The sequence below is a fragment of the Nelumbo lutea genome, chromosome 2, assembly GCF_056320005.1.
Source record: "Nelumbo lutea isolate HS-2025 chromosome 2, American lotus-T2T, whole genome shotgun sequence".
In the NCBI taxonomy this organism is placed as follows: domain Eukaryota; kingdom Viridiplantae; phylum Streptophyta; class Magnoliopsida; order Proteales; family Nelumbonaceae; genus Nelumbo; species Nelumbo lutea.
In genome coordinates, this window is record NC_142685.1 from 28,535,684 (window position 1) to 28,548,966 (window position 13,283).

At 37.3% G+C, this 13,283-nt stretch overlaps 1 protein-coding gene across 1 annotated transcript in view; it reads left to right on the forward strand.

Annotated features, from left to right (window-relative positions):
- LOC148869469 (vesicle-associated membrane protein 711-like) overlaps positions 1-13,202 on the forward strand; it is a 45,635-nt gene extending 32,433 nt beyond the window's left edge. The window contains exons 3-4 of the mRNA XM_088970707.1: positions 8,236-8,399; positions 12,672-13,202. Coding sequence (XP_088826833.1) covers positions 8,236-8,399; positions 12,672-12,762 — 255 coding nt within the window. The 3' untranslated portion in view covers positions 12,763-13,202. The remainder of the gene's footprint in view (positions 1-8,235; positions 8,400-12,671) is intronic.
- Positions 13,203-13,283: the final 81 nt, after the last annotated feature.

Sequence of the window (13,283 nt, forward strand, 5' to 3'; positions counted from 1 at the left end):
ATTGATGATTATTCTAGATTTACATGGGTATATCCGATGCGAACCAGGGAAGAAGTACCAAAAATCATTCAAGATTTCCAGCGGATGGTCTTCACTCAATTTCGAACTGAAATCCAAATTTTCCAATCAGATAATGCAAAAGAATTTTTTCATAGTGACCTCACGGAATTTTCTGCTTCGCATGGTTCCCTTCACCGTAGCTCTTGTGCCCGCACACCACAACAAAATGGTGTAGCCGAGCAGAAGAACCGACATCTCCTTGAAGTGGCTCGAGGTTTACTACTTCATATGAATGTTCCCAAACGTTTTTGGCTTGAAGTTGTTCTTTGTTCCACTTACCTTATAAACTGTATGCCCTCTCGTCGGTTAGAGTACAAAGCCCCACATCAACTTCTCTTTCCTAAGGCTCCCCTTCTTTCTATTCCTCCTCGTGTCTTTGGTTGTCGGTGTTTTGTCCAAAATCTGTCTCCCACCCGTGGGAAATTGGACTCTCGTGCTATACCTTGCATATTTCTTGGTTACTCCTTCACTCAAAAGGGCTACCTTGTTTTTGATCCTGTTTCTCGTAAATTCTATGTCTCCATGGATGTTTCTTTCTTTGAAGATGAGTCTTTCTATCCTGTTTCTCCTCAGGGGGAGTGTAGACATGAGGAGAAACTAGTTCAGCTTCCCTCTCTCCCTGACCCTCCACCTTTTCGTGTTTTTTCTCGCCGTCGCAAAGGCCAGCCAAATCCAAGAGCTGTAGAGAATCCGGAAGCTGTACCTCCAGTGCCACCAGACTCCTCGAGGGAGGATCATACTCACTCAGGTATTTTAGCTCCCAATGATGTCCTTGAATCTATTGAAAATGATTCCTCTACTGCTAATGATCTTGACTGTCCTATTGCTCACAAGAAGGGGGTTAGATTGTGCACCACAAAACATCCCATTTCCAACTTTGTCTCCTATGAGAACATTTCACCCTCATTCCGTGCCTTCCTTACCTCTATTAACAGTGTCCCTATCCCTAAGAATGTGGCAGAAGCTCTTTCACTTCCTGAATGGACAAATGCCATGAGGGAAGAAGTTAATGCCCTTCACAAAAATGGCACATGGGAACTTGTTGATCTTCCCAAGGGAAAGGTTCCGGTTGGATGTAAATGGGTGTTCACAGTCAAGCATAAGGCTGATGGAACAGTGGAAAGGTATAAAGCTCGCTTAGTGGCAAAGGGGTTTACTCAAGTGTATGGAGTTCATTATGCTGAAACTTTTGCCCCCGTTGCCAAGATGAATTCCATTGGAGTCCTTTTCTCTCTTGCAGCCAATCTGGATTGGGTTTTACACCAACTGGACATCAAGAATGCATTCTTGAATGGTGACCTTGAAGAGGAAGTGTATATGATTCAACCTCCTGGGTTTCTAGCCCAAGGCAATAAACAGAAAGTGTGCAAGTTGAAGAAGTCCTTATACGGGCTGAAACAATCACCAAGAGCTTGGTTCAGTGGATTCCATGTGGCAGTTCAGCAGAAAGGATACAGGCAATGTCAGTCAGATCCCCGTTGCCAAGATGAATTCCATTAGATGAAATTCAGAAATTGAAACTTTTCCTTGCAACTCAGTTTGAAGTGACCTGCCAGGTACTTCCTTGGAATTGAAGTTGCCCGATCAAAGAAGGGTATCTTCATTTCTCAAAGGAAATACGTCTTAGATTTACTTCAGGACACTGGAAAGATGGGGGTGAAGCCAGTTGACTCTCCCATCGACCCCAACCATAAATTAGGTGACAACTGTGGTGAATCACTCAAGGATGTGAAACAGTTTCAGAGACTTGTAGGGAGATTGTTATACCTTTCTATGACTCGCCCAGACATTGCATATGCTGTTGGTGTCCTCAGTCAATTCATGCATGCTCCTAGGTCTTCTCATCTTGAAGCAGCAGAGAGAATCCTCCGATATTTGAAGTATCTGGGTACTGGTTTGTTGTTTCAAAAGCATGGACATTTGAAAGTTGAAGTTTATACAGATGCAGATTGGGCTGGATCCCAAAGTGACAGAAAGTCTACTAGTGGCTACTGCACCTTCATAGGAGGGAACCTTGTTACATAGAGAAGTAAAAAGCAAAATGTGGTAGCTAGATCCAGTGCTGAAGTTGAATATCGTGCTATGGCCCACGGGGTTGCTGAAGGCATGTGGATAAAGAATTTGTTGGGGGAGTTGGGTTTTCCAGTGACCTCTATTTTGTGATAACAAAGCAGCTATAAGCATTGTTGCCAATCCGGTGCTACATGATAGAACAAAACACATCGAAGTTGACAAGCATTATATCAGAGAGAAAGTTATCACAGGCGAAGTGTGTACCCCCTATGTCACTTCTGAGAACCAGCTTGCAGACATCTTTACAAAGGGTTTAAACCTTTCCAGACATCATGATCTTTGTGACAAGTTGGGCATGATTGATATCTTTGCTCCAATTTGAGGGGGAGTGTTGTCAGTTGTTTATGTTTATGTATTCAGGTTTAGTACCATAAGGGTACTGATGTAATTTCCTCTTTGATTACATTGTTCGGCTGTACTAGTATAAATAATAATAGATCATTCTTTCGCCCCCTAAGTTCAATAGGGGCTTTCAGTCCTCTCGGCTCTCCTCTCCTCTCTCCCTCTCTTCTCTCCTCTTGTCTATCACTTGCTCTTGCTCTTGCTCTTGCTCAACAATCACCAACACCAGTAATGGGCAAATGATTTCCATTAGCAACTTGAATATTTTCTGAACCATGATAGGACCGGACATTTTGTAGCAAATTAGCAGAACTAGTCATGTGATTTGATGCGGCAGAATCAACAAGCCAAGACTTAGATAAAGAATTACCATTACCTTGGAGTCTCAGAGCTGAGAGGGCTGAAACTATCATTTGTTGCACCATTTCAGGAGTAAGAACAGTGGATTGAGCATTTTGATTGACTGCTGACATAGTTGAGGGCCCAGTTTGAATCTGATCCGTAGAAGAATTGCCAACTGTTGCTTGAAAAGCAATGTTTTGACGATTTTGAGGGTGAGTTAAACAATCTTTGATGATGTGCCCATGATTTTTGCAATAATTGAAAATTTTCTGGGTACAATTTGCTGCAATATGCCCATAGTTCTTACAACTAAAACATCAAACCTTACTCATATCTTTACCCTTGCTTTTTCCGTGAACCGAAAATGCCATGTGTGTTGTAGTCATTTTCTCCTGTTCAAGAGTGGTTTGTGTAAGAAGACGTTGTTCCTCACAAAGCAATTCACTGAAACACACATCCAAGGTAGGAGGAGGATGACGATTCATCAAATTAGAACGAGCATTTTCAAAATCTGAACGTAGCTTCATCAGAAACTGATCGCGCTTGCTAATTTCATAAACAACCAATACATCAGCAAGAGAAACTTTAGACACTGCAGCACACACTATATCAGAAAATTCAGCCCATAAATTTTGAAAACCAGAATAGTAATCTTGAATAGAGAGACTCCCCTATGTATAATCTGCAATTTCACACTCCAATTGAAATCTCCTGGCTGAATTTGTTTGATTATAAACCTTTTTCAAATATTCCCACATGGTTTGAGCACTTCTATAGGGGTGTAAATTAAGAACAATTTTAGAATCACATGACCCGGTAATCCAAGACATCACCCTAGCATCTTTGATTTTCCATTCAGCTAATTTAGTAGCATCTGCTAGAGCTGGAGTAGTACCATCAATATGTCCCCATAACTCTTTTCCAGTAACATATAAACAGAATTGAAATTCCCATGCCGAATAATTTTTTCCCGTAAATTTAACACAAATTCAGAGTGGTTACCAGTCATTTTCAGCAGAAAACAAGACAAATATAGAGAGATAAACAACCCAAAATATGACTGGAAAGAAATTACCAAAATACGTGAGCTTTCTGAAGAAAATCACCCAGATGGAACTTGCAATCTATGGTGGCCCGAAGTTCCAATGTCACCCAAGAATAACCAGAAATTCCAAAACTCTAGACAATGGCTCTGATACCATGATAACTTTTCCTTCGAAAGAATTTTGATTGAATGGCTCAATGCCTTTTCTTTCTGATTTCATTGAATATATAACTGAATATACAGTAATTTAAGGCCTGATTTACACTGATTTACAGAGATTTAAGGCTGATTTATCTCTACCTACAGCTATACAATCTAATTACGGAAAGACAATATGAATACAAAATAAATAGGCTGTACAAAATAAATGTTTGCTTTATATGGTGTTTGCTTTATATGGCAACACATAATTATCCATATATTAAATGTGTATGTAATGTGCTTATTTGCATTTGTCTGGTTGTGCATGTTTGTTTATGTTTTTATGAATCTGGTGTCTAAGGTCCCAAACTCCCAATATAATTTCATGATCAGGTTAGGTTAGGGTTAAGAATGCTGGGTTGGATTAGGTTTCAAGGTTAAACACATGGGTTGGGTGAGAGTTGATTCTTCCAGAATTTGAGCAAGCTAACGGATCAGATTTGGTGGAAAATTTTCGGGATGTCCCAGATTGTAATTTTTTTCATTTTAATGAAAATTTTCTTTACTCTTAAAAAAACAGAGTTGATCTCACTCCCACCCAACCTGGCCAAAGCACATACCTGGTTATTTTATTTAATCCAAACGTTTATCCCCCTCTCCTAATGAATAAATAATAAAAGAAAAAGAAGATGGGAAAATCCAAAGGTATTTTTCTTTTGTTAGAACTATGAAAATTTTATGATCTGTTACCTAGCATCCAGAACCTTACCTAGAGGCTAGAGTCAGCTCAAATCATTTCCCTATCAAGCTAGGTCCTGAAACCTTCTTAAGTGGCCCCACGCCATTTTGACTTGAAAACATGTGGCTCACCCACCTGGACTTTGTAAGGAAAGTAGAAACATGGTGGAAGGAGGACTTGGGTGATGTGAGTTGGAAAAGTGTAAAGTTTCATAATAAGTTGAAGAGGTTGAGAGAAAAAATCAAGGAGTGGAATAGGGACCATTTTGGAAGACTAGAGAAGAAAATGATCAATCTTGTGTCCAGTATAGGGGAATTAGATAAAGAAGTATAGGGGACTATTGTTGATTATGAAAGAACCATGAGGTGAAAATTAAAGAGAGTTGGAAGAAGCCTTACTAAGAGAAGAAATCAGCTGGAAACAGAAATCTAGGTGCAAGTGGTTAAAAGAAGGGGATGGTAATACAAAATAGTTTCATGCTTTGGCAAATGGGAGAAAGAGGAAGAACTATGTGGCTAAATTGGAGATAGAAGGGAAGGAGATAACCAATCAAAGTGAGATTGCTAGGAGATTTGACCACTTCAAATCCATCTTTATAAGACCTTTGATTGACTGAGTGGATATGGAGGATTTTTATTAGTGGGCCAGATAGCTTCACTATGGTCTCCTAACAGGACTGCTAGCAAGTTGTGAAACATGATCTTGTTGAGGTGTTCATTGAATTTGCGGAGAAGGGTTTCATTAGTCTAGGGAAAAATGTGACCTTTACCTTAATCACTCAGCAACAAGGGGCTTTTGTAAAAGGGAGAAAAATAGCTGACCAAATCCTCATCACGTATGACTATGTGGAAGAAATGAAAAAATCTAAGAAAAAAGGCTTCATATTGTAAGCTGGACGTTGACAAATCTTATGATCTGGTGGATTGGATGCTCTTAATTAAGGTAATGAAATCTTGTGGATTTGGGGAGAGATGGTGTAATTGGATCTTTGGATGTGTTAAGACTTGTCATTACTCAATTCTTCTCAATGGGATTGTGAGAGACTTCTTTCCAGCTCGTATAGGTTTAAGGTAGGGAGACCCCTTTTCACACCTTTCCTCTTCACCCTAGTTGCAGAGGTCTTGATTAGAATGGTTTATAAGGCTGAAAGGAAGAATAGAATTAATGGTTGGAAGGTTGGAAGGGATAGGTTACCAATTACTCACTTACAGTTTGCAGATGATATTATAATCTTCTGTGAAGGGAGATATCAACTTTTGGCGAGGAATCTGAAGGACTTGGTGAGGAATTTTGAACTTACCTCCAATCTTAAAATTAATCTTGAGAAGAGCTACATCACGGGACTTAATATGGAAGAAGGAGACCTTACAGTTGTTGCAAATGTCCTAGATTGCTCCATCTCAAGTTGGCCTATGACCTACTTAGGGCTTCCCCTAGGTGCAAATCCTAGAGAGAGTAGATTTATGAGTCCAATCTTTGAGAGGTGTGCTAAGAGACTAGCAACTTGGAAAAGGAATTACATCTCACTTGGGGGTAGGATTACTTTAATTAAGTCCACGCTTTCTAATCTACCAATCTACTACTTGTCGGTCTTTAGGATCCCTAAAATGGAAATAAATAAGATAGATAATTTGATGAGGGACTTTTTGTGGGAATCGAGAGAAGGTAAAAAAGACCACTTGGTTAATTGGAAGACTGTGAGCAGAAGCCTAGAAGTAGGAGGCGTAGGAATTGGGAATGTGGATAAAAAGAATTTTCCATTGCTAGGAAAATGGTTAATTGGTTATGGAGATGGCCATGGGAACAAGACAGACTCAAGCATAAAGTAATAGCCAGTATTCATGGTAAGTTGGGGAATGGCTGGGATGCAGGTGTCTCTAACTGGGCTACATTAGTGTTTCCGTGGAAGACAATTCATGGTATTCTTCCTACTCTCTTCTAGTTTGTCAGGTATGATGCTTGTTCAGGGGATACTATTAAATTTTGGGAGGATGTCTGGATTGGGTCTTACCCTCTAAAGGACCTCTTCCCATCCTTGTACTCAGTTTCTTTGTACAAAAACGAATGTATTTCTAAATTCATTGTTCCCCATGTTCACCCAGTGGATCCTAATTGGGACTTTGGCTTTCGTAGATGGTTAAGGGATGATGAAATGAGGGCTTGTCTGTATTTGCCTCAAATACTTCAAAGTGTGTGTCTTGATCCTAATAAGTCAAACAAGCATTTCTAGGCCCCTCACCCTAAGGATTTGTTTTCTTGTGCTTCCTTCTTCAAGTCTCTTTGTAATTTTTTGCCCTCTCTTTGATTCCCTTGATAGAGTTCTAGTGCAAACCCATTCCCCTAAAATAAGAGCTTTTTGTTGGGAAGTAATTCATGGGAAACCTAATTTATGTCTCTCTCCAAATTGGTGTGTTTTGTGTAGCTCTGATAATGAGAATTGCTCTCACTTATTGATTTCTTGCTCTTTTTTTGTAGATATACTTTTTTTTTCTTTGTTTGGGTGCAGGTGTTCCTTACGAGCAGAGGCTAACTTGCTGTTTGATCCTTCTACGCTTACTTGGGAAGAGAGGAATGTGAGAATTTTCTCTGAGAAGGAAAGAAGCAAGGAAGAAATAAGGAATTGTGTGATGTTTAGAGTGATCCATTGGATCAAATCTTTGGACCTATTTTCTTAAATTTCTCATGATGACTTATGGAGAAATTAGGGAGTTGCAAGAAGCTCTTCCAGAAAGGAAAGAATAAACGTTGAATGGCTGCCCCCACCTCAAGACTATGCGAAACTGAATTTTAATGGGAGTAGTAGGGGAATCCAAGACCTGCTAGTATAGGAGGGGTTGTGAGATACATGGAAGGAAAACTAATAGCCTTGTTTTCTAGCCCACTAGGGATTGGGGGCTCTCTCAAGGCAGAATTTCTTGCAACCTTACAAGGAGCACAAATTGCTAATGAACTGAACATAACCAATTTGGTGATTGAAGGGGACTCAAAATTGGTGGTGGGTTAGTTAAAGGATCCAAAGTCTGTGATATGGACCATATGGTGCTACAGGGATGAGTTAAAAAAGTTTTTATGGATCACCAAGAATACGAATTTGAGGATACAATGGGTGAGGAGATCGGCAAGCGGTTTAGTTGATACTCTAGCCAAGCAAGGGGTGAATAGAGAATCTTTGTTTTGGGCTCACTTGTAATTTTTTCTGTTTTGTTTATAGAGAAGTAGCATCTTGTGCCTCTCTAAGGGATGCTTGTAATGACTATATCTTCAGAATTAATGAAATCTAACTTCATTTATCAAAAAAAAAGTATGATCTGTTGAGGCCATTGAATTATATAAAATTATTATTCTCTTTCTTATTTCTTTTTTGTTGTTCTAGGCAATAAGTAGTAGAATGTCAAATCTCAATATTACTCCCAACCATGTCCCATCTTGTATTGCAATATGATGTGTTATAATGTTAATTTTTTAATATCTGATGGTTTCTATCATTTCATAGGTTCACAATGTTATGTTGGAGAATATTGATAAAGTTCTAGACAGGGGAGATCGCTTGGACTTGCTGGTGGGCAAGACTGAGTATATGCAAGGAAATACTATTCGTTTCAGAAGGCAAGCTCGTCGTTTTAGGAACACAGTGTGGTGGAGAAATGTCAAGCTCATGTATGTCTGACCACCTTTATCTATTTTTCCTAAATTTCACATGACATTATGTGGCTTTGCATCAAGGTTCAAAATATCGCAACGTATTGGGTCGTATCGGCCGATACGTATCATTCCAACATGAACCCGATACACAGAATGTGTAGAAATCTTTTGTTCCGTTTCTTTTCGCACGTATCGCCCAATACGGGCCCATATCGGACTGTTTCGGATCTGTATCGTCCTGTATCGGCCTGTTTCGAATCTGTATCAGCTGATACGAGCCTGAAACAGTCCGATACAGTTTGATACATATCATTAATTTCGCTAATCCATATTTAATACTGAATCTCTCATTAGTGTCGTTTATTTATGTCTAATTTCTCTTTCATTAATTAGTCAATTACTCCAGGGCAAATTTAAATTTAAATTTGAATTTTAGTGCCTTATTCAAATTCTCTCATTGATTCCTTTAATTAATGATCCCCTCTCATTAAATTTGTTTTCTTAGTGTAAAAACTTCAAATTTAGCAATAGCAAGATTTGAACCTTAGTCACTTGATTTTAACAAACACAAGTTCGCCAATGAGCCACACATATTTGATTGCTATGCTTATATGCATTTTTTATTTTAAATAGATTTTCACTTTTCTTAATGAGTGGCAAGTGTTTATTAATAAATGTTAGAGTTAATTATTAAAATTTATATACTAAGAAATATTAAGATTAATTATATTGGTTTTTGAAAATTGACATTCACATTTTTGTTTTTTTGTTTATTTTACATTTAGTTATTCCATCATTTTTAACGGTTACTAATTGTGACCAATATGGCATACTTTATATAAACCATTAAATTATAGTTTTTTACATTTAAATGACTTATTTACAATCATATAAAATTTGTAAATATAATTGGTAATATATTTTTTAAGATTTATTTGAATTTTCTACCATATTTATGCATATCTTAATTTTTCATCCCTATCCATACGTATCCAAAGCGTATCTCGATATGTCTCTTAAAATTCTCTTTCCGATACACCTTGCGTTTCCAATACTTTGAACCTTACTTTGCATCATGAAGAGCATTTGCATCGGGACAAAATGGAAAGAGATCTTGGCTTTCCTTATAAAAAATTGTCTTTATTTATTCCCTTTATTTCTTCCTTTCTTTTTTCCTTTCTGGTTGGAAGGTGTGTGCACAATTAGAAATTGATTCCATAAGGAGATAGGGCACTAATTCTTAAGAGGTGTTATGATTACAACCATCTTATTTAAAGAACTTCTGATGTAGGACAGATTATGGAAATTAGATAAAACTAAGGTTTTAGATCAATTTTTAAGAGAAAATTGTTTTATGTTTGTCAGGGAAAAAAAGTGGTTTAGTTTGATGTTAGAATCAAATGTTAGTATGGCTGAATTACGGTTCAAAGGTGATTTCTCAGGTTATGCAGAAAATTGCATTTAATTTCAATGGGTAAAACTGTAAAATATGAACTAAGAAAATATAGAGAAATCAGATTGCTTCTACATCAGCTCTTTCTTCAATAGAATAATTGAGTCAGGGGGGCCTATTGGTAACATGGAAATGGATTTAGAAAATAAAGGTGCTATCAAAATGCCTATTCTTTATGTGGACTGTAATTCTAGACAGGATCCTTACCATAGATCACCTTCTTTCCAAAGGAACGATACCAGAAAATTGACACTGCATCTGTGATCAGGATGAATCTATGCCACATATGCTAATCCACAGCAAGTTCACCTATAGTAGCTTAAGCATTATGACTCACTTTGTGTTGGTTTTGGTGAAATGGTATGTAGTGCAGAAATAACAAAGTTCATTTGAAGTTCTTTTCTTTTTTTTTTTTCTGGAGTTTGATAGACTCTAATTCCCCGTTCCTTCTGTTTTACTCCCTCAGGAATAAATGCCTTACTGAGGGGATTAAGTGCTACTTTAAAATAAATTACTGCCTCACCAGATTTAGCATCTTTAATTAGAAGGAATTCCTTAATACTGGATTATGTTAAATTTAAAACCCAGAAGACTCAAAGTTTGTGTATATTTTAAAGTCTTTCCTCATACGAAAATGGGATTGTGGGGAAGTTCCTACTAAGAAATTTAAGAAGGTATACAAGTGGAAAGTAAACAAGGACAAACTTTTTTATTGATAGGTCAAACAAAGACAAACTTCAGTCTAATGGAAGAGGTGGTGGACACTTCAATATAAATCAGGTGATTTCGACTATTGATTCTTTATCAAATGAGAACACTTGCGGTCTTACCTTGTTTCTGGAAGACAATATAAATGGAAACCTTGCAGAAGAGAGAGATATTGGTTATGAGCAAGACAAGGGTTTTGTAATCTCTTCATGTTTGTCAGAAGATACAAAGATAAGAAACAGGAGGTGTTGAGATCAACAGTGAGAAATAGATCTAAAAAGTATAGAACATAGCCAATTACAAATGAGGTGGATGCTTGGCTGAGTGAGAAAGGAAATGTTATGGAGTTAAGAGGAATGGAAGAGTATGAAAATGGAGAAGATGTAGTAGTGATTGATGAAGTTTAATCAGGGTGGTTGGAAGAGCGGTTATGGCTGTTAAGCAATTGGGTTTGTTCTTTTTAGGAGGGAAAGAATTTTTGGAAAAAAGTTCCTGGATTAAAGAAGAGAGGAAGAAGTAAAGGCTCTTAACTCCCATATAGAGAGTAAAACAAGTAATTAGGCAAAAGTTGATTTGAGAAGCTGAGGAGAAAGAAGGATGTATATTGGAAAGGTGTGAGAAAGGCTAAGGAGGTAAGTGTGGCGAGTGAATTCTGAAGTGACGATTGAAGTGGTGCTATTCATCCTAGGGAGTGGGTGGTCATCTTAGGTAGTAAAGTTAGTTGTGTGGATCTGCTGCACTTTTTTCCTGCACTTCCATTCATTTTGTGATGGCTGTCCCATTACACGTGGTCTTATATGTATGCACATGTCACAGACTGAATGAAAGTGCAGCAAATTGTAAGAGGGGGCGGGGGGTAGAGTGGTGGTTCTCTTCAATAAAATTTTTATTTATTATCAAAAGAATCCTTGTGGCATATTTTCTGTTTATTGATAAAATGGTGCATTTATAATACCTTGACAATTATACTCCAGCAAAAGAATGGTGATCTGCAGTTTGAGTGACAGTTTTGATTCAGACAGATTTATGCAGACTGGATATATTTTTCTTTTTAGTGCATAGACTGGAGACTAATTCAATATGGCAAGGATTCTTAAGTCTAAGAGGCTAATCTAAGCATCTCTTCTGTCCATACTCTTCTTTGAGTATCAAAAGAGTGGCATTACTTGTTCTGCTCGCTGATCAAAAAGGAAAAAATGTTCTACATGTATCTGATAAAGGAAATGTTCCTATTTCCTAAGATAATTGATTTAGATAACTGATTAAAAGATAATAAAATAATTGATTTAGATAACCAGTGCACTTTTCTTAACCATATTCTTGTGCAACTGTTCTCTATCTGTATATCAATGACTTGTATCATCTCTTATATCCAGTTATGACCAACTTTACTAAGGGTTCATTTTGTAACTTCCAGAATGTGCCATGGATGTTGGGAATAAGTTATGAGGTTGAATTAAAAAATTTAGGTCAAAACTCAATCCAAAGAACTACTTGCAGATGTAGGACCTACCCTATGATAGATAAAAAAACCAACCTCATTTGGTCCCCACTCCTGGCGAATGGATAGGATTAAGCATTTGATCTTGAAGGTTTCAGATCTTATAGATTATGTGGGACAAAGTGTTGCATTGACTCTCCCAAGACCTAAATGGATGAAGTATCTATGTCAGACATGTGTCAGGGACACTACAACATGGCATGACATAAATGAACAAGAACAACTAATGTAGATAATGAATGTCATTTTCTTATGAAATGCTATTAACTAATGTAGATAAAGTTTCAGACCTTGTTCCTTGGGTATAAAATGTTGGAATTCAAAAAAATGACTGTTTTAATAGTTTATATTTTCTCTAAGTATGTCCATAAGTCCTTGTTTGTTTGTCTTACGAAGTCAGACTCCTGGACACATCACATTCCGATTCCCATGTGGTGGGACACTTTTTATTCATATACAATCTATATCAAACCATGTTTGTAGCTACAAGACTAGAACAGTTGGATTCAATTAGTCTAATAAAACTTAAGAGAGTATTAATAGGTTGAACTCTTAAATCACATTCTCTGATGTTACTATAATCAAACATTATTAGACTAACTATTTAATACTTTGGATTTTGCAGGATTGCATTGATTTTGCTTCTCTTGATCATTATTTATGTCGTGCTTGCATTTGTTTGCCATGGGCCAACATTGCCTTCATGCAGGAAATGAACACAGTGCTGTATGCTGAATGATGCTTCTGTTGTATTGGTGAATATCAAGCCTTATTTATAAGTTCCCACTTTATCTGTTGTTTCAATTCTCAAGTTATCGGTAATTGGACATATCTGAGTGGCCTTTTTATGGAGGGTTGAATTGAATTTGATTGTATGCTTGTTGAGAAGTCCATGGCTTGGATATTGGTTTCTGGAAAATTTTCTTTGTTTCGTCAAGTTGAGTTGCTGGCTAGGACAATGGGTAGGCTCATCCAATTGGTGTAAATGTAATATTTTAGGTTTTATCAATTGGAAGGCTCAAACTGATCAAGGCAAAAAGGATCTGTCATTTAAACTAATCGAATGTACTTAGTGTCATATAATTAGATATATTTGTGCAGACCTAATTGTCATCACCATGATATAAAGTGAATGCCTGATCATTTTTTTTCCTCATCTATTTTCCAGTGATTTAGGGTTCTTTATGCAATTATATTTATATCACAGAGTGAAGCTATTTGCAAATTCTGGCTAACA